Below are 22,191 nucleotides of genomic sequence, written 5' to 3'. Positions count from 1 at the left end.
AGACCACTGGTTTGGACCTGAGGAGCTACCTCAACCCTGACCAGAATAAAAGTGTTTATTGATGATTAACCAATTAATAGACATGTTTTTGATATTTGTTTAATTATGAATGAATTCTGAGGTAATGTAATGGAAAGTTGTGGGAGATTGAAACGGAAGGGGGAAGAGTGAGGAACCATAACTACATTTGTTGTTCCTACACGGTGACTTTTCCCTGTTGCACAGTCTGGACCGGTTGAAAACATCAATCTGATAGCTGACAACGTAGGATGCGCTAGAAGCCGTTATTTTCTGCTCTGTCTAGTAGCGTATGAAGAAGTTTTTGAGTCGATATTAATCCTGTGGTTGTGTCTACGCACATGGAGCTAAAATGGTAAGACTGTTGAGCTAGTTAGATAAGGATTTTCTTCTTTTTACTCGGGGTAGTTTCATCTGCTCTGCCAAATTGTGCTCCCTTGTCAAAAAATGCTTCCGTGTCGTGAATTGATAGCAGAGTCTCGCTACATTATTAAAGATTTTACATGCTGAAGGGGTGAATGTGGCGGCTTTAACATAACGTTTATTGAAAAATATACTGGTAGCATATTCTGATGAATAAACATCCCCATCAAGTAATGTTCCCAGTATATAGATCAACAAAATGAACATATATATATATATATATATATATATATATATATGTGTGTGTAGCATCATGGTTTGGCAGATAATGGTTTGGCAGACTACGCCGGTCAGTTGTTGTGACTAATGCAGCTCTCTGAACAGGGATCAGGTTCCTGCTGTCACAGATCCAGGCCCCTTCTCCAAAGATGTCTTTGATAAATTCTCTCTGGCGCCCACCATTACAGAGCTCTGGACCATGTTACAAAGGTAAAGTCACTCCGTCTTTTGCAAAAGGTTATAGGAAATTCATATACCATTGGTATGTTTCATACTGTGGAGGAAAGAAAAAATACACCTGTTCACAAATGTCTATCAACCCAGGTGACCTTCAGTCACTTCCTGCAGCCTTGGAGTAGCTTTGGACAATCAGCTGTCATTTTCTCCACACATCACTAACCTTACTCGCTCTCGCTGAGTTCCTCTTTATAACATCGGAAGAATTTGTCCATTTCTGTCCATTACACAGGCTATTCAAGTGCTTGTAGCACATATAATACCTTGATATTTAAAGACTGGACTACTGTAACTCACACCTGCCAGATCTGCCTCTGTGCACCATTCATCCTCTACAGCTGATCCAGATAGCAGCTGCGCGGCTTGTTTTCGACTTAAAGCGGCCTGCATCAAATTCAAAACACTGATGCTTGCCTACAAGGCTACAAAAACAACTCATCACCCACTTACCTCTCAGCTCTAATCACATACTGCACTGCAACACGTTCCCTCCGATTCTCTAGCAATGCTCGGCTTATTCCACCATCTCTCAAGATCCGGATTGATAAAAACATGCATATAGACTGTTTTCTTTTCTGGCTCGTAGGTGGTGGAATGAACTTTCTATGTCTGTACAGCCGATTCACTGGCAATATTTAAGCGACGACTAAAGAACTATTTGTTTCTTAGATATTTGGGTTATTCCTCTCCCCGCCACCTTCCCCAATAGTGTTTACCTGATGGTTCTTAAAGTTAGTAATCTAGTAACCAAGGATCTATCCAATGACGGAAACTTCAAAGCGCTTTTGTCAGTCGCTGTGGATAAGAGCGTCCGCCAAATACCTAAATGTAAATGCGCTTCCCTGTAATGCCATCTGAGTGATGTCACATACTAAAAAATGATCAGATACTCGCATCATCACAGCTGGTTGTCTGTAAGCTTCTGATATGTAACTACACACCTCAAGTTGTATTCCTTACTTGTTACTTTATGAACATTGTGGTTTATTGTGTGTTTCTTATGCTTGAACAAATTTAGCCCATTCATGCTTTTTATTACTCATGTGTAAATGTATTTTTTACGTTAGTATTTGGTCTTTCTTTATACACTGATTAGCTATAACAATAATACCACCACCAGTTTAATGGAATAGAATAGATTATCTATTATATACCAGTAAACTGGTGACAGGATCATGCACACCGTAGGCTCATTTATGCCTCTGGGGACCAAAGGCTAGTCAGTCCAGTCTGATACTACAGAAATGCTTATGTAGCACGGCTATCTTAAAGAATTTATTGCTGGCCATGATAGAGAGGTTTCAGAACACCCAGGGCATGAAGGCCTGCGAGTTAAAGGTTGTTTATCTGGCCTTAAAATTACCCAGATCTTAATTCAATTAAGCATCCATGGAATATGCAAGACAAACAAATCTGATCCATAGTCGCCCCATGTATAACTTATGTACAGCACTAAAAGGATTTGCTGCTAAGAGACAGAAGTCAGTGCATCAGAGCACTTTTGGTAGTGCAAGGGAAATCTAAATCATAGGAGGATTTAATGTTAATCGTTTTAATGTGATGGCTGATCGCTGTATATTTCTACTGTGTTTATTTTTGTTTTTCATTATAGAGTTTTAGAGAAACTGAAGGTTGTTGTTGGTGATGATAATGTAATTAAATGTTATGTCACTTTATAAATACACTCATAATGTCTTTTTTTTTTTTTTTTTAACCTTTAAAGCCCAGATGAAAAAGCACACCTAAAAAAAGACCCTAAGAAAAATCCATCTGCTTACTCCTCACAATCCAGTCACACCAACATCAAATGTAAGAAAACCGCACCACGGTCCAACATCAGACATCGCCAGGAAACATCAGACTGCAAAGAAGCACTTCCTGAATGTAAGAACAAAGCAGCTGAGACTACAGAAGAGGATTGCTTCCCTACACCGAAAGTGCCATACCCCTGTTTCTCCTCTCTCATCCGCAAAGAAAGAGCGACTTGTTTACACTTCATTAAGAACAACAAACAGGAGACGGCTCCTAAGGTAAACTTAGTCATCAACATTATGCCTTGAAATTAAACTTTTGAAAAATTATTTAAGGCACTAAAAATACTTAAAAACAGCCTTTTAATGTACTCGTATAACTTATGATGTATTTCATATTAGAATGTAATAGAGAAGTTGAAGGCAGAGGTGGTGGAGTTCATGAAGTACCTGCAAGATGTTGCCAAAGTGTGTGCTGACGATTATAACTTTATGCCAGTGGGAGCTTCCCGCTATTCAGAGGTACAGCACTACTAATCAGTGTGTCACAAGTTCTACATGTCCTTAAGCACCGTCTCTTTTGCCTGTCTGTGCATTGCACATCATCGTCATTTAAATAAGGCTCAAGTTTGATGCTTTGATTTTTACCTCTGGTTAACAGGAGTATTTTAAGCATTGCTTGGACCACATGAAGAACTACCCACAAGTTTACAGTATTCAAGAGATCACCAGTTTAACAGGGGGAAAGTTTGTCTCTGACATTTCGCTCAACTTTGAGAAACAGCTTCTTGCAATGGTGAGATATCCTTTATATGAAGGCGTTCAAGTCAAACCCGACTTGACTTTTAATTGTGCAGAATAATAGAACACCGTAATGACAGTAAAAACTAGCTTCATTTCTGCTATGCACTTTTCCCAGCGTTTCACTAGTGTTTAAATACCATCAAGACGTTTTTTTCCCCAGATGTGTCACTTTTGCAAGTGGGCGATTAGTTATCCATCGATTTTCAAGGATCATGCGTTCGACTTGCTGAATGATCAGCCAGGATCGCCATTTACGGACATACGGCCATCTTTAAAAAGTTACACCATTCAAATGTTTTACTGCGGCTAATTAGTTTATAAGAAATTTAATCACAAGTCCCGGTTTGACTTGAACGCCTTTATAGTTTATTATAGAGTCATTTAATGTTTGGGTAAAATAATTTTTTTTTATGATTCTAAAAACATTTTGTATAAAGAAATATACTGTAAAGTTTTGCTCAAATTCCGAGCAGTAGTTAAAACATTAAAACATGGTTTGATGGTTTATGTCATTTTTATGGTAAAAACATTAGGTCTATCTATCTATGTCTAATAATTAAAGATAATTTTACAAAATTGATAATTTTACAAAACTGAACATCAAATTAGTTTAGTTAATCAATTTTAAAATGATCTTGTTTACTCATAATAATAAATTGTCTGTACATATTTTGACATAATTAATTACACAGCCCAGCCCTAATTTAATGGTATATAATAATAACTCCTGTGTCTTCTCTATAGGGCACTGTAGATATGGTAGAAAAACGAATGCTGACAGAAGACACACAACTTGCAGTGGATTATGAGTCAGTTTCAGCCACGAACCCTCCAATTAAAAAGGCTGTTTTTTACCACACAGTAAGTGATCTTACTTTTTCCAATAAAATCTGGATTATAAAGACATTTGATAAAACGATAGAGAATCATATCGCGGATAAAGTAAACGTTTGGTCTCTTTAAGTAAAAATTTTTAATGGTTTCAGTCACATTGTCACACATTTTGTTTATTCTCGTATTCACGCACACACATCATCAAGAGCATTTCTTAAGTCTTTTTGTGTATTATTTCCACAGGTTTTGAATGCAATGCTAATTTTGTTTTATGGAACTTCTATTTATTAGCTGTATAAATGTTACATATGTAGCATATATTTGCTATATTGATAAAAAAGAGGTAACTCTGATTATTTACAGACTTTCTTAAACACCCACTAGAGGGCGATATTAAATCTGTTTTTGTTCAGGCTTGTAGTTAACAGAAAATGTTTATGGTCCTGTTTTTTGTTGTTGTTGTGCAGCCTATTAGTAGTGACACAAATGCAGAGAAGCTCAGTGCCACCTATGAGCCACATGTGTGTCTAGCGAAAGAGGCCTTCCTGCAGCTCCTGAACAACAGTACTGTGTTTACTGAGACATGGGAAATGCCAGTATGTGTAAAAGTAAACCCTGCAAAAGGTAAAAAGTCACCCAGAATTCCTCAAAAGATTCAGAATCAGGTTTTTACTCAAAGTGTAATATGATTGAAAGAGAAAGTACGAGGGTGAGTCAAAAATTATCTGCACTGTTTTTTTTTGTTTTTTTTTTCTGTTGGTCTTATCGGCACTCTCTGTTCAAGGCTGCTGTGTCACTAGTCACTACTGTGCTGGTGTGAACGTGTTACCTTAGTTCATGTGTTACTGCAGAGTGAGCAAAACATATCTTGTGATTTGAACAAAATAAGAGCAGCGAGGAGTGATTCGTTTTTGTGGTTTGAGGGTGAACCTGGTGCTGTTATTCATTGAAGACTTAGTATGGAGAAAATGTTTTGTCATGTGTGTATGAATACCCTACGAGAACAAAGATTCCCATCTGATGAAGAAGTGAAGATAGCGGTGGCTCACAGCTCAGTACATAATTTTAAATAAAAAAATTTAATAAGGGAATGTGAAAGCTTGAGACAAACAAGGAGGTTATGTTGAAAAATGGTGTATTTGTCTTTTCTTAAAATTAATTAAAATAAATTCAACATCCAGAATTTTGGATAATTTTTTACTCACCCTCGTATGTACTAATCTAAGCTAAGCTACAAACAGCATTTTCTACTAGCACACCAGTCAATAATTGAGCAGATCTGACAGTTTGAACACAAGCCCTGGTTTGGAACTAGTTTCTAAGTGGACCTGATGTGTATAATGATTACTGTACAGGTAGCACTCAGAGTAAAACGGTGTACATCGACCCTCCTCTGCTGAAGACAGAGATGACGTGGAGAGAGAGAAGTCATCTCTTTCATGAGGAGAGTGTAAAACTGGCTTATAAGAAGACGGGATCAAAACCTGTGTTTTTTCTCTCTGCGGAGGACTACTCCAACAGAACTAACTTTGCAGCAGAAGTAAGTGCTCATTTCAGAGGAAAATCTTGACACCAGTAAGCGTGATGATCTACTGTTTTAAACAATTGATTTATTTCTTTTTATATTCTTTATGCTGTTCAGGAAACGAGCAGTAGACCAGTTGTTTCGTTTAACAGCACTGATATGGAATTTGAAGTAGATTTAACTGACTTGGAGTCATTTGGTGAGTCTTGTCAACCAAAAAAGAAAGTCAAGGTCAATGATTCGAAAAAACTAACCCCCTCTAAAAGTGAGACAAAACCTCAAGCAGAATTTGAAGAAAGCAAAACCTCTAACAATTCCACTGAAGAAGCTTCCCCACCTAAAGACATTATATCAACACTTTCTACACCAGCAAAGGAAGACGCGCCAGAAGCAGCAGTCAGGGTGGGTGGGGAGGACGGTTCGATGGACGAGAGTGCTGAGACTACCTTGAATTCAATGTCTGAGGAAGAGCCTTTGAGTTCGAGTGTTGAGTCGACAGAAGGTTTATCAGCAAATAGCGTGATGCCTTCCTCTAAAGACATTGATTCTGATGAGGAACGCCTCATTATTGATGACCCCGGGTCCCCATGGAGCGATGTAGCAAGTGTGAAGAGCCAGGAGACGCCAAACACTGAAAAAAACACTGACCCCAGCGCTTCGTCTGTGAGTGATTTAAATGTGCCTCCAAGTCCCTCTGCTAAAGGAGCTAAAAAAGGAGTCAAAAGACCCAGAGTCTCAGCAGATTGCGACCAACTAGGGCACATTTTGCGGATGCAAAATGCCATGCTGAAATCCACGACAGCCAAAACCCAAGAACCTTTAAAAGCTCCAGCTGCAGAGGCTCGTCCAGCTGAAACCAAATCCAACACCCGGTCTGTGTCTCTGGTCAAATCTAGTGTGTCCTCGTACCTGGACATGGAATACAGAGAAGGGCTGCAGAATGAGGCTGCTGCTCCTGCCACCTCACAGCCCACAACACAAAGAAAACGTGGGTATTCTTTTTGTTTCTTTTCTTGCAGATGGCTGTGGTGTTAAAGTATGCTTTGTGCCATTTGAGAACTTCATGATCAAATAGCTTGTGTTGAACGATGCCTGTGTGTTTCTTTGTGTATCTGTGTGTGTGTGCATGCTAGGACTGCTGAAAGAAGAGCTGCTGGTGAGTGCTGAGGATGAAGAGGACTATGAAGCTCCTAAGGAAGGCAGTGTACTTTATAAACTCTACAGCCTGCTAGATGTGTTGTTGATGGTGCGTAGCTCTGTGTCCATCGCTCATCCCAGACATGACCAAGAAACCTTCAGGGTGAGTGAAGAAATTCCAAGGAGCTAAAAGAAGAAATGTTGTCGGTATTTCCTGAAATAGGACAACAAAAACCCAATCGTTTAGAGATAAATGAATAATTAAAAAAATGTAAAAAAAATAGACAATTTATATTTGTTAGCAACCTAGTAAAGTCCTTCAATTGGCCATATTTTATGAGGGCAAATGCAGGTTAAATAGGTGGAAAAACTACATTATTAATATATACAGTGCAAACTAGAATACGAGGAAAAGTTAAATTTCCTTTCATAATTGAAATAAAAAAAAAAAATACTCTCAAATTTGTAGATGTAAAGTAAAATATTCCACATCATTTATGTTGATTTTAATGATTATAGATTACAGCTCATATATTTTATTCTACATTTGAGTCATATAAATAAAGTTTATATGAGTAAATTGCATATATATTATGTCCAAACGTTGTGTGTGTATGTATACATACACACATATACATATATAGATATACACACATACATACACACACACACACATATGTACACACATATGTACACATACATACCTCCTCATATATATAATGAGTTTCTAAGTATATACACACACACACAAACTTATATATATATATATATATATATATATATATATATATATATATATATATATATATATATATACACACACACACCCATACCTCCTCATTTTATATTTATGTATATATATATATATATATATATATATATATATATATGTGTGTGTGTGTGTGTATACAGTATATATATATATATATATATATATATATATATATATATATATATATATGTTTATGTGTGAGTAAGGGCACACCTTCTCCTTCAGTGTTTTTTTTTTCTTTTTTTCTCTTTTAATTTTTTTACCTTCTATAGTAATATTGAAAACATCAAAACTATGATAGAACATTTATGGTATAAGAAAAGGTGTTACACAACCCAGAATATTATATGTTTTTTATGTTACGTTAATATTTCATTAGATTGTCCTAAGTAACTACATTTAGCTTTAAAGAGAAAATGCAGTCCATCACTACTTCAAGAATTGAAAGTAAGTCAATCCAAAAAAATCTCAAGAACTATGAAGGCACCCACCATTAATCCACAGCAAAGTGGGACCATCATTTGTTTTCCAACAGATCAATGACCCCAAACACACCTCTAGGTTATGTAAGGGCTAGTTGTTCAGAAGGGAGAGTGATGGAGTGCTGCACCAGCTTCCACAATCACCTCATCTAAATCCAGTCGAGATGGTTTGGATCAGTTGGTTCCAGTAGTAAAGGAAAAGCAGTCAAGTCTTCAACATTTCTAGGAGCTCCTTTTAGATTGTTGGAAAACCATTTCAGGTGACTACCTCATGAGGCTAAGTCGAAGAATGCAATGCAAAGCTGTCATTAAAGCTAAAGGTGGCTACTTTGATGAATCAAAAATGTAAAACATATTCTGGGTTAATATATATATTATTTGTTTTGCTGACTACAAAACTCAATTTTTGTTCAGTCACATTTTTAATATATTTAGTATTAATATACATTGCTAAATTATAAAAGTAAAAAAAAAAACATTGAAAAGGAGGTGTATCCACACATTTGACAGGTACTACCTCCTATATTCACTAATTTTAAAACATGTTTCATGTGCTGAGAAGTGGTTATTATGTGTTGCCACAATTGCCTATTTGCACATTGTGATATTTGCTGTCACTAGAACACACACACATAAGTTTACTTGTATTATAGTTATAATATAATTGGTACGGGATTAAATATGTAATGCTGGGTGCAGCTCTGTAACTTGCATTGGAGTTAGTGCATATAGTTTACCCCACCCTCTTGTTGAGCCGGTTTGGTGATTCCCCTGTTCTGACATAAATGAGTATACGTCTGTGCAATATCATTTAAATGAAAAATAATAAAAAATGTATCACCTTGTACAATTAACCAGTCTGTTAATTATCAGGTTCAGTGGGTGTGTTTAGCTGGTAAATTACAAACTGTCCTGGAAACAGGATATTTAATATTAGTGGGGCAGCAGAGGATTTATTTCCATGGGGGAATACAGCTCTGTATCATTACAATTCCACCTTCATGCTTCATTGTTAGGAATGTCCCTTCACTTTGGTAATCCCGGCCACTTTTCTTACTAAACATGTTGAATCCAATCTAAACTAATTTATCTTGCTCTCATCTCATTTCATGTTGTTTATTAAAACTTAATCTTGCAGTTTTGTGCCAAAAAGCAAGCTAGGGTTCTGGCCTTGCAACCATTCATAGAGATTAATGTTGTTCAATACTTTTGTCACTGCGCTATCACAGAAACCCCTGTGCTATGTCTAAACCACTTGTATGTTTCTCAGAGTTAGATTGTGCAAGTAGCACAATTTTTTTAAAGGGGAAAGGCCACTCTAGCTCTGGCTCTGATTAGTGGCACTAGGGCTCTTTCTTTAACTTTTCATTACTGTTGTAACTGTGTTTCAACTGACTTTTAGTGGAATACCAATCTTACTGTATCCTTTTCTGTCTTTGTGAAGTCTCACGATGAGATTTTTTTAATTCCTTTGGAAAGATTTTTCCATGTGTAACATGCAGGTAGACACAGCGCATACTGTAGGTCCAAAACTCAAAGTTCTGGTGTACACATGTCATTTTATAACCATATCTATGCATTTAGACCTATTGGAAATCACAGATGTACTTACTTTTATTTCAACTTAGAAATAATTCAGTTATTAAGAGGAGATAAAATTTTGAATCCATGGATAATTGATGTTGAACAGGAGTGTACTCACTGTCTGTCTATACTCTGGAGGTAAACATCATGTTTAATAGACAGTAAAGGCTATTCTGACGCCTGAGCAAAAAATTATGTCCTAAAGGGTGGAGGTTCTGCAGGTTTTTTTTTTTTTTTTTTGCTGGGTCTGACTGGAAGTGTGTGTAATATAAATGAACAGCAGAGTGTGCTAGCACTAACGTGTTTAGGATAACAATGCAACCTGTGTTTGTACAGGCAGTCCCTGTGCATGTGCTGCCCAAGCTAGAGTACCAGCTGTGTTACGGAGCCGAGACTCTGACCCATACTGAGGCGTGCCAGCTATGGGCTGAGCAGCAGCTTCACTCCAGCACAGTGTCTTTAATAGGTAAGATGTTCACACAGCTGCATGTTTCACTCGTGCATTTGTTCAGTTCTCATCAGGTAGTAATAGCTCTGCACTACTGTCAGCGTGTTATGCCTCGTAGTAATGACAGACTCATGACTCTGTAAACCCTTTGGCTGGGGCTGGATGCAGAAATCTAAACAACTTCTCCACTTATGTAAACATACCATACACACAAGTCACCGACTGATATTTTCTGTAAATGTACTCAGAACTGATGTTTATGCCAACTAACGCTGGATAATTAACCTTAAGAAATGTTACTGTACAGTCTTAGGTGAAGTTTTCTGCTTAGAGTAGCTTCAAAGTGCAGAGTTAATGTGAACAGGATAGGGTGGAGTCCTGTTCTTTGAGGAAAAACATTCAACCCCCCCCCCCCCCCCCCCCACACACACACACACACACACACACACAATCCCGCCACACCCGCCCCCACATGCCTCATACATGACGCATATAACCTCAGTGACTGTTTACACTCACTATCGCCATAGCAACTATTATTTTAACAGACAAAAAAGGCAAATCAGTGGTTAAGCAATCTGTGCTGGTTTTCAAAATGACTAGTATTTTTCTAGCCTGGAGTAAGAAACAGGTTATAAATGAACACTGGCTGTGTAGTTAGTTTAACAGTTAAATCTTTATGCATATATGCCAGAATATAGTTTGATGTGCACATGTAAACAGAATAGAGATTTTTGTGGTTTTGTTCTGTTCGTTTTTGAACTGGACCAACTGATTCACTACAAAAAACTGTGGCTAAATAAGTATGCAGTTGTGAAGGAATGTAAAAGGGAGGCAGAGTCTTATTCTCTCTTTTCACTCAGACATTCCTTTAGCTTTGTTAAGGATTCTAGCCTTTTTACTGGGTTTAGGCCAGAATCTAGCTTGCTCAGACACAGCCTGACCAGCCTTGGTCTTGCTTTCACACTGACTTGATGCATTTCTCTGGGAAGGCTTTAGGAGGAGTTTTATGCTGGCATCAAGAGTTGTTTGTCCTTGCCTTTGTTCGAATGTGCTCAGTCCTGACAAGTCTTTTTTTTTTTTTTTTTTTTTTTAAAAGAGTCAACTCAGTGTGTTATAACAGTGGATAGAGCAGAAAATGCATGCAAATAATATATAGTAAAATGTAATAGTATCTTTTTTTTTTAATGTACTCTGATTACTTCACTCAGAGAGTAAACACAGGAGAGACAAAGTTCTATATTGGATGTCATTGCAATGATTTCTAAGCCAAAACCAAAGTGTACACATTACAATAAGTGGTTATGGGTGTTGCCTGGCATTGAATAAGCTGCCTCTTTCTGAAGAAGCTGCCATCCTTCTGTATCCTTTTCTATCCTTGCAAAGTCTCACAATGAGATTTTTAAAATTCCTTTGGAAAATCTTTCCCATGTGTAACATGCTTGCTTAGGATATATATTGCTTGTATTGCTGATTAAGGTACTGGGTAACACCTGATTAATCTTTTGAACAAGCAACTACGGTGAATCCTCGGATCGCGAGCAACATAGTTTGCGAGTGTTCCGCAAGACGAGCAGAGATTTTTAATAAATTTTGACTTGGAAGTCTTGGTTTATGAGTACCGAGTATCATGTACCACGCATGCGCTTCTTGTTTTGACGCTGAAAGTCACGTGATTACAGGTTTTCTCTGTCTTGCGCTGCAGAATTGTGGGTAATCGTCTCCCCTGCTTGGTCTTAGTGCATGTTTTTCACTGGTATAATCAACATCCGTGCATGTGTGTACTGTTTACTATAACACTATGACCACGTGTGTGCGTGTAAAATATATTTTATTTTGTGTTTGTAAGCATGTGTGTACAGCGCGCGTGTACTGTTTATAACACATGTGTGCGCGTGTAAAGCAAAAGAAAGTCTTATTAAAAAGGATAAAGATCAAATTTTCTCCCTCTTTGTCATTATGTGTACGCACATGTAATTTGATACCCTTCACACACACACTCTTGCCTTCAGACACACACACACACACACGCATGCACACACACACACTATGATCTACACAAAAACACTGCTCTGTCGTGATTATTTTCAATGGTAAAATGCATGTTCGTTTTTTCGGTTTTACTTTACAGCAGTGATTCCGTTAGTATGCGCTCAGTAAGTGTCATTAGCGATGTTACTTGCTAATTTTACTGACAAAACAGTCTTTTCGTTAATGTGTGTTTGTGTGAAATTCATAAGAAAGAAGAAAGGTTTACTGTGTAAGATGAGAAGGGGGAGGCTTATTACTCCTCTTACTTCACACACATACACACTGCCCGCACGCATAAACAGAAACATTTATCTGTCAGGATTTATTTTTACTTTTTTTTAAAGGTAAAGTGCAGGTTAATTCGTGTTTTTTTTTTACTTTATATTTTTATGTATAAATTTTTTTGGACTATGGATCGAATAATATAAGTTTACATTATTTCTTATGGAAAAAAATTGTTTTGATGAGTGTTTTGGAATACAAGCCCACTTCCGGAACGAATTATGCTTGTGTGTGCACGTGTATACAGTGGAATCCAAGGTTCCACTGTATATATGTACCCATTAAAAAATTAAATATAAGTAAACTTTTATCAGCATGGTCAATTACCCATGTCAGTTGTACGTGATTTTCTTTAGACCACCTTGTGGACACATTATCTTGTGGTATTCCCAACATCAATAAATAGGTTGTGTTGGTGATTTGAATTTATTCATACTATAAGTAGAGTTTAATATTTACGAGGCCTCTGCGATAACACACTCATTTCTTCCATTGGATGTATTGTATGTTAAGACGTGCCTTTATTTGCTTTACAATAGCTAACATAACCTTCAAAGTCAAACTGAGTGATGCAATACTCGTTTTGCAACCGCATGTCACTGCCTGACTGTTCTCATCCACCCCCATCTATCAAAACAGAAATTATGCCATCCAGTAATCGGTATGCCATTAGACATGCAACAGTTACAGTACTGCAGAAAAATCGCTTATTAAAATGAATACTGTGTGTGTGTGTGTGTGTGTGTGTGTGTGTGTGTGTGTGTGTGTGTGTGTGTGTAGGTCGGATTAATGCACACTCATCAAAGGTAGTGCAGCTTCAAGAGCTCAACAGTGACTGGATAAAGAACACTACCTGTGATTTCAAGTACTGTATACTCACTGCATGTCCTGATTTCCTCTTTATATCATTTACTAGGAGGCTGGATATAGATCACATATAAAGATCATCATTATTGGACACCTGATTGCTTACATTAATGTTTGTCTAACTTAATATTTTTTCCTTGTTCCATCTGGCTTTGTCTTTATAGATATTATTCACACTTTATGAATGCACTTTATGAACACATTTAATCCTTTTTTTGTCTTACAGACCAGCTAGGTGCCTGAACACACTCTACCACATACTGAATAAAGTCATGAGGTGAGACTAAAGTTTGATATTGTTGAAGCATTTCTACTCAGTTATTCACAACATAACACTTTTCTACCACTTTTTTAGTGTTACCTCAGTATAGCCCCAGGATTCGATATCGAGTTCCCCAGTTTTTCTCTCACTCACAGAAACATCCCATGAGTTGGATTGGTTACACTAAATTGATCCTAGGTGTGAATGTGTTTGTAAAGTGTGATTTCCTATGGTTCTCCATAGTGATAAATGAGATATTGCTTGTAGCATTTTGTAAACTCAGCACTGTAAACCCTTATAAATAAATTTGTCAAGCACATTTGATGCTCTCCAACTCTCCTGAAACATTTTGTTTAAATTTGCTAGCTGCTGCTACTTCACTCTACGTCTTCACCCATTAGGAAAGTCAGTTTAACTGTTCCTTTTGGTGTTCTCTTATTTTGAGTTGACTGTTCCGAGAGCTTGCTATGTTTCAACTTGGTTGGCTTCTGTTTAGCTATGCGAATGGTGCTAACCAGAATGAGCATGGAAACAAACTTGGTGAAGAAGAAGTCTGTCCAAGGAATGCGGCTTCTCTTTGCATGAAAAGCTGAAACTCAAAGGGTACTCTGTATGCCTGGAAATTATCCATGCCAGGAGAGCGATAGTTAAGACTGAGTCCTGCGTGTTTTGTTGCCAGCTTCTTAGAACCCTTGAACGCCAGGTCATGGTTGTAAAGAGAGTACTGAGGAAAATCATGGTTGTGCAACAAGACCCCCTCCTCTTCCAGTCAGCAGCACCAGCTTTTAGCTGGGCAGACCAAATGGATGATGTGGAGGGGCTGGTGGACCAGTAGCAGCCAGGCAGCGCTATGACGAACAGCATGCTTTCCAGGATGATGACATACTCATCGTTCTGGATATGCACGGCTTGTCAGAGGATGAGCAGGAGGCTTTGACTATAACCTCTGTTCCCTGAAGGAGAGGATCGAGGTACAACACATTGCTTCCCTGCCTCACAGCTGAGCTTTACGAAGAGCTGCTGTCGAACCGAGAGTCATCTGTGGTGACGATTATTTATATGTAGAGGCAGAGCTACACCTACCTAGTGTTCATTCTTTTTTTTTCCCTAATGGACTGTATGCTTCTGCACAAACATTTCCACTTCTCATCTCTCCTGCAACCCAACAAAAGGTCCTTTTTAAACAAAGTTGTGTTTGCCAGATTATTTGGGTTTGGCTTCAGAGTGACACACTGAGAATCAGGGAAATGCATTGTCCATCATAGACAAGCATCATTGGCCAAACCTCACACACTGTCCTCCATGTTACCAGATACACATAGCATAAACGCAGTCGCATTGGTTGCCATTTTTTTTTCCTTAAGGTTGGTGATGACAGCCCTATATATTCTATATTTACCTATGTGAAAAGTAGTCCGACCTGAAAACAAAAACTATGTGCGCCATCCATGTGTGCATAACAACGAGAAATGCCATGTTAATGTATGCATAAGAGGAGCCAGCATGATGCATATAAGCCTAGTTAAAATCATGCAAAAAAAGACATGTACAGTATTCATTCTTAGACCACATTAGAAAGTGGTGCAGATGTTTTAATGTGAACACACTTATTTATTATGTCCACTTTAGTTTTATCTCTTATGGCTGCTCACATTCTTCTGCCTTGTTTCTGGCCCTACCGGATTCCCCCCTTCTTGTTTACAGTCGTGCCCTGTAGTAATTGGTTCCACATGTTCTTTATTTCAGCTTTCCATGTTTAAGCTCTTTGTGAAAGGTTTTCCTGGTGCTTCCTGTGAATAAATTAATATTTGTTACTTGTTTCTCCCACTGTTTTTTCTAGTTCCTAGTACATGTTGTTTAGCAGTGATGTCAATTCTGGATTATTTAATGTTTTAACTTTTTAATTCTCTCAACTGTAGTCCTAAGTTTTACTAATTTAACAATATCACATGAGAGGGAGTGATGTGGTTGTAGGCACAAAGGCGCAGCCCCAGTTCTACAAACACCATTTATTATCAACAGATTATGATTTATTTGTTTATTTACTTTGCCAGCAGATCCTGGGTGAAACTACCATTTAGCTGGCAACCGACAATTAACAGGGGTGATAGTTGTTTTAAATTCTTAACAGTTCTCTATGTAGCCAAAAGGTGAAGAGAATAAACCATGGAGGTGGTAACCAGTCTTGTAATTCTCCCCAGTTTCTCTTTATATTTCCTCTTTTTCTTCTTAGAATATCAGCTAACCTAAAATCATGAATAACGTAAAATGAAAAACTACTGCGCTAGAGTGTACAATGCCTTGTTCCACACACCAAGCAGTGCCATTTATCACAGGTTACAAATGAATTTGGGATTCAGCCTTGTGTTAGAAACTAGTTAGCTTTATATCTTACGTTAGCACTGAACAAAACAACACAGGCGGGTCAGAAGCAATTCGGAACGACTTAAAAGCAATTACTAAGGAGTTGTGTTGGTTAAGATAACATTATGTTATCAAATGTGTTTTCTTCCTGAAAGTGCTTCTGTGACTGGCTTTGAATGTGGGTTTTGGCAGGTAACTGCTCTCCCCTTTTTTCAGGCCCCTAGAACATATTGACATAATATCACCCATGCTGCTTACAGACAGTTATTGTAATTAACAACTGTTAGAATACTTGTGATGTATGTGATAAATGTATATATAAATGTCCCAGTGCTGTTATGCTCTATATCACCACTTGTGGAATGCATCTCAGATTCGGATAATTGTGACTCTTGGACATAAATTACAGTGTAGTTTCTGCCTTTGGAATACTGGCTTCGTTCTTTTACCTTAAAACATTAAACCTCATTAGGCTTGATATGCAGATTGTACTAAATTCAGTTTTAGTTACTTTGATATTCACTTTAAAGTAAATCCAACATGATAAAAAACAGGACATTTAATTGAAGTAGCCATTTTAATCAGAATCATTTGGTTGGGTTTAATCTCAGTTCTAGTAATTGATTTAATAAAACTATAAATGGATTCACAAAACTCTATAGTTCTTTGTTGTTGATATCATTCCAACAAACCTTTGTCATCTTACTGCTAGTCTTTTATGTCTTGCAACTTGTTTTACGGAATGCATGTGTTAATCACTCCATCTGGTTAATCTTCATCAATGCAAACCGGTTTTGTTTCATTTCACAATTGGTTACCTGTCTCTGATTCCCCGACAGTCATTTTTATTTTAGTCTCATTTCAAAAATCCAGCACATTTTTAAGTTTATTATTTTTTTTTTATGGAAAACTCCAAAAAAACCACAGTCTTTTTTTTTCTCTCTGTGTTTCTGTCACCTGTTTCAGCTTACAAGAAGGGAGATATCTATTAGGTCACAAATCTGGTGAAGCTTTTTTGACCATATTCAAAGCTGGTGATGGAAAGAAGCCCACTCGCAGTGTCTATGACATCCAGGCTGTCCACTGTGGACCTCCTTTAATACCAGAAGGCAAAATTCCATGGGTTCCAGTGGATCCCTCCCATCTTATGCCGTTTCACAAGAAATACTGTAGACCTCCATGCACCTTCCCTCCACGGCAACCCCCACAGCCTAAGGTATAACCTGGAGCATTTTTTCCCTTTCAAGAGAATAGAAATTATTTTTTGTAAAGATGCTTTGTTGACAGCATGACTTGTGCTATACAGTTAAAATTCAATTGAACTTTAGAAAATTATTTATGGAATAAAATTTACATATGATTATTTGATCAAGTGGTTAGAAAACTGCTATATGGGTTTTTACTACACTATGGACAGTGTTCCAATAAACACCTATGTTCCTTGTAAAAGGAAACTTCACTAAATAGTCTTTTCTGAATTGTGGCAATTGTTTTTCAACCCCCTAGCACCTGAGCACACATAAGTGCTTTTTTTTTCTTTCATCAGATTGGCTGTGGTGCCTTCACTTCTATTCAAATGTGTCAGAAATAACAGAAACTCAAACTAAAACTTAGTCTGGTAAGCTACTTGTGTAACTCGTATGTTGGGTATATGTTACTACACGCCCAAAGATGAGGCCAACTCTATTTAGGTTAGACATCTGGAGAGGGTCGCTTTGGGGGAACACATATTGTTTCTTACTTTTAACATTAAAGTAATCTAGGACAATTACTACATACCATGAAATGCAGTAGTGGACAAAGTGCATGAATCCTGTACTTTAAGTAAAGTTAGAGATATCCTAGGTCATACTGTATAGTATTAAAGTAAAAGTCGTCCTCTATTTGCAGTGGATCTCAAAAAAGGAAGAAGAGGAAAAGAAAAAAGTTCATTTAATTTATAAAGTAAACCTCTCAAATTCTAGATTTATAAAATGTAAAGTGAAATATTTTATGTCCCTTTTAATTTAATTTTCATGATTATGCCTTACAGCTCATGAAAGTCAAGTGTCCCAGAATATTAGAATATTGGAATACTGTATAAGCTCAATTAAAAAATGCTTTACAATACAGAATTTCAGAACAAAGAATTTTATTTATGCATTTAGTACTTGGTCAGGGCTTTTTAACTATGAATTACTGCATCAATGCAGCATGGAATAGAGGCTATCAGCCCAGACCAGGTTGAATTGGTGTCAGTCTTCAAATCATCACAAATCATCACAAACTGTGGAAACTTCACCATGTACTTCAAGCAACTCTCACCTTTATTTCAAAATGAAATGCAAAATTTATTTTAATTTGAAAGGAGGACTTTGGACCACTGAGCAATGGCACAGGTCTTTGTTTTCTGTCTAGGCTAATTAAAATGCTTCTGGCCTTGATTCTGGTTGACCAGTGGCTTGTTACTAGGTATGTAGCTGTTGTAGCTCTTTTTATGAAGATGTTTGTGTGCGGTGGATCTTTATGCACTGACTCCAGCCTCCCTCCACTTCTTGTAAAGCTCTCCCAGGTTCTTGAATAGACTTTGATTGGTAATTTCCCTAAACCTGTAGTCATCTCTGTGGCTTTTGGACCTTTACTAAAATACTTTTCTCTTCCAGCAACAATTCTTGAATTCCAATGAAAAGTAATGTGAAGATGTGTCTGGCCAGTATATCTTGCTGCTAAGTTGTGACCCGTTAGATTGATTGTTTAAACAATTAATAACGTTGGATGACTCCTACTGGTCTGAGCCCAAAAAAAGAAAATCACTGGTTTACTAATAACCAGACACATGTAACAGCTTGTCTAATGAAAATAACAGCAGTTGGAAGGTTAAACCACAAGATACAAAACATTTATCAGCAATAAGAATTTAATTATATAATCTAATCAAATAACATTGTTTTACAGTTCAAGAAAATCTACTATTATAAATAATAGTACAATCTCAATAGTCTCAATAATACAATCAACCCTCCATTTTTGTTATTGTTAAGTTCATTAAATTATTATATACATTATGATACATTACAATACATTATGATTTCCAAAGTGAACAAATAATATTGTTAATCATTGTGATTTCACAATTAACCAAAATAATTGTGATAATGGTTTTTGCCATAATAAAGCAGCCATTGATGGAGGCATTGTCATGGCTTGTGGCTGCATCCCTGCTTGAAAGAAGTGGAAGTTTTTTTGATTGGCCAAGTCTGTTACTAGACCTTAATCCAACTGAGCATGCCCGACACCTCCTGAAGCGGAGACTAAAAGGAGAAAACCAACAAACTGAAGTAGTGAATCGTATTCAGGATGCAGTTATTGTATGAAGGGGATCTGAAACCAAACACAGTAAAACCTTGGATTGCGAATAAAAGGATTTTTTTTTTCTCTCCAAGTGTAGTGACTGTTCTTTAGTAACTGTACTGCAACAACGGCCTCTGTCAAGAAAAACAGGTTAAAAAGAGTTTTTCTGGTTGTTTGTTTGTGTGTGTGTGTGTGTGTGTGTGTGTGTGTGTGTGTGAGAAAGTCGTCCTACCCCCCTGCTACTTTTCTCGTCTAACACCAGCCATGATTCTTTTCAAAGGTAAAGTGCAGGTTAATTTGTTTTCTTTTGTATTAATTATTTTTATATGAATATTTTTGGGCTTTGGAACGAAGTGGAAGTTTTTTTATATATATATATATATATATAAAAAACTTTAATTAGAACAATTATAATTTAAGGACATTTTTCAGAGAACAGTTTAGAACATGTTCTAGAGAATGTCCTGCATAGGCTGAGCTTCAAATGCCCCTTGTGATTAACAGTGAGTCTATCTTGGATGAGCAAAGTGCTTATAATGTGCTAGATTTTAAACATTTCCATACTCACAAAAAGTTGGGAACTTTTGTTGAGTGTAGAAATTAATAGGCAGCCAGTGTATCCTGAACAGTGCATTACGCTGCCCTGTGACTTATTGATGAAACCAGGAAATAGCTGGGTTGATGAGATGCACATAAATAAAATTAATTGACATGAATGACAAAATAAAAGAATTTATTGACATATAGTACAAAAATACACTCATTTAGCTAAAAAAGTGAAGTTTAGTTTCGTAACTAAGAAACCATTGCAAATAATCATGCACAACTAAATCATGAGCTAACTGATGGAGGAAATGAAAGCTAAGCACACGTGATTGTGACTGAATAAAACAGAAAACTGAATGTCATGCTGTCTGTGAGTAAGAATTCTGTATTATGATATTCTTGACTGGTTTTCAGTTGTCTTTTCGTCTTTAACCTTTTAACACAGTTGACCCTTCAGGAAGGAGGGTGTAACGGAGCATGGCCGGGGAACAGCACGCCTGCATCTGTACAAGTGAGGCAAGGCTCAGCAGGGAAGAGCAGTCAAAAGCAGAAGAGAAGGAACAGGAAAAAGAAACAAAAGACTACTAAAGCACACCCACAGAATGATGGAGGACATGTAAAGTGAATAAATAAGCAGTGAAGAGTAAGATGTGTTTCAGGTAAATTGTGTTTTTTTTTTTTAAGGAACAGTCGGCATTAGTATTTAAATAAAAGTACCTAAATTATAAGTTAATGAAAATTTCTGCAAAGGAAAGAGTACGATATTGAATATTTCATATCCCTGCATTTTCTCCTATATATTTTTGTATTATTTCAATTTGTAATTAATGCTATTTTCTACATCATACTGACATTTGGGTGTGTGGAAGTGCTTACTGTATATTTCGCAAAAAGGCCAAGACCTGAGTCAGTTTGATTGTGAAACATTTTTTTGGGGAAAAATGTTAGTCATGTTTTGTTCTTAATTTTTACTTCAAAGTAAAAAAATAAATAAATAATTTAAAAAAGTATAAATATTCACAATGTTCTCATTCACTCACTCGTTCTCTATACCTCTTATCCTGCACAGGGTCATGGAAGGCCTGGAGCCTATCCTAGGGGACTCTGGACACTAGGCAGCCTAATCCCTCGAGGGGGGTGTCAATCAATCACAGGGTGCACATACACACACTCCAACATGCACGCACAATCTGCATGTCTTTGGACTGTGAAAGAAAACCAGACTACCCAGAGGAAACCCACTAAGCACAGCAAGATCATGCATACTCCACCCACACAGATCTGAGGGTCGATTTGAAGCCTTGACCCTGGGGGTGTAAGGCCACCACTATATCGCCATATTTTTAATAAACAATTCCATATTTGTTTATGCCGAATGATCTGTGGATATTTTTCCCATTAATAATAAATATCATATTCGAGGTTGTGTACAAATGCATTTATTTGTAATTTCTCTTACAGGGTTGTCCAGTTTCTATTTTATAAGAGCTCCAGAGTTTGTGCAAATTTGGGTATAATAAATCTCACTAATGTGAACCTCGACTAAAAGCTTCAAATTGTGTGACTGATGTTTGTACAAATTTTCATATGGAATTTAATTGTACAGGGAAAAAATGTGACAATTTTGGGAAATTCTGATCAAATAAGATTAAACATGAATTTATACAGTGATACGTTGCAGAGTTGTGTTGTTTGGAAGAGTACTTGCTTACTGCTTATTGTTTCCTTATCACCTTATTTTGAGTTGCGTGAACTTTCCCTTTTTAAGAATCTTGTGGCTATCATGGAATATAAATATGGTGTGCTATGATGTATTGGTGTGCAATTCATGGTGGTTTATGTGTGAAAAGCATTTTTTAGCATAAGAATTTGAGTATGAAAGAAATCAATGTTATAAAAAAATGTACGAGTCTAAAAGGTTTGTTTTAGTTTGGCCTAAAAACCATTTATACACAGTTATTAATATTGATAAAGAAGCCCAATTAAACATTTCTTAGTTACTCTAGGAGAAAAGCCAATGGTTAAAAAAAGCTTCGTTGTGATGCTGAAATGGCTGCAGTTTACTTGCAGACTGTTGTGTGTGATGTCACTCAATTCAAAAGCTAATGCTTCTAACCTGAGCTAACCTCTTATTACAAGACTTTTAGTTTTGCTCTCTTGAGCTGTAATCAAATGCTAAAGTGTATTTTGGTCTCCAGGTGAAACAAACTTTACAAAATAAGGGTGTGTACAGATGCCTCTAGTTCCCTTTAGTAAGAGTGGATTACTAATAAAC

At 36.9% G+C, this 22,191-nt stretch overlaps 1 protein-coding gene across 2 annotated transcripts; it reads left to right on the top strand.

Annotated features, from left to right (window-relative positions):
- Window positions 1-234: 234 nt before the first annotated feature.
- ice2 (interactor of little elongator complex ELL subunit 2) lies at window positions 235-21,585 on the top strand. Of its 2 annotated transcripts, none has more exons than XM_053487363.1 (16): window positions 235-373; window positions 766-870; window positions 2,626-2,927; window positions 3,051-3,170; window positions 3,310-3,444; window positions 4,197-4,313; window positions 4,754-4,910; window positions 5,642-5,826; window positions 5,929-6,799; window positions 6,945-7,111; window positions 10,123-10,252; window positions 13,328-13,412; window positions 13,641-13,691; window positions 17,007-17,256; window positions 20,362-20,575; window positions 20,986-21,585. In XM_053487363.1, the coding sequence occupies exons 2-15, from the start codon at window positions 810-812 to the stop codon at window positions 20,539-20,541; spliced, it is 2,811 nt and encodes a 936-aa protein (XP_053343338.1). In that variant the 5' UTR covers window positions 235-373; window positions 766-809; the 3' UTR covers window positions 20,542-20,575; window positions 20,986-21,585. The 2 variants fall into 2 exon arrangements, with proteins under 2 accessions (XP_053343338.1, XP_053343331.1); XM_053487356.1 differs by having other exon boundaries at window positions 2,621-2,927.
- Window positions 21,586-22,191: the final 606 nt, after the last annotated feature.

The sequence above is a fragment of the Clarias gariepinus genome, chromosome 2 (assembly GCF_024256425.1).
Source record: "Clarias gariepinus isolate MV-2021 ecotype Netherlands chromosome 2, CGAR_prim_01v2, whole genome shotgun sequence".
Classification (NCBI taxonomy): Eukaryota; Metazoa; Chordata; class Actinopteri; order Siluriformes; family Clariidae; genus Clarias; species Clarias gariepinus.
The sequence above is the reverse complement of the archived record's forward strand: the minus strand, read 5'-3'. Positions and strand labels throughout refer to the sequence as shown.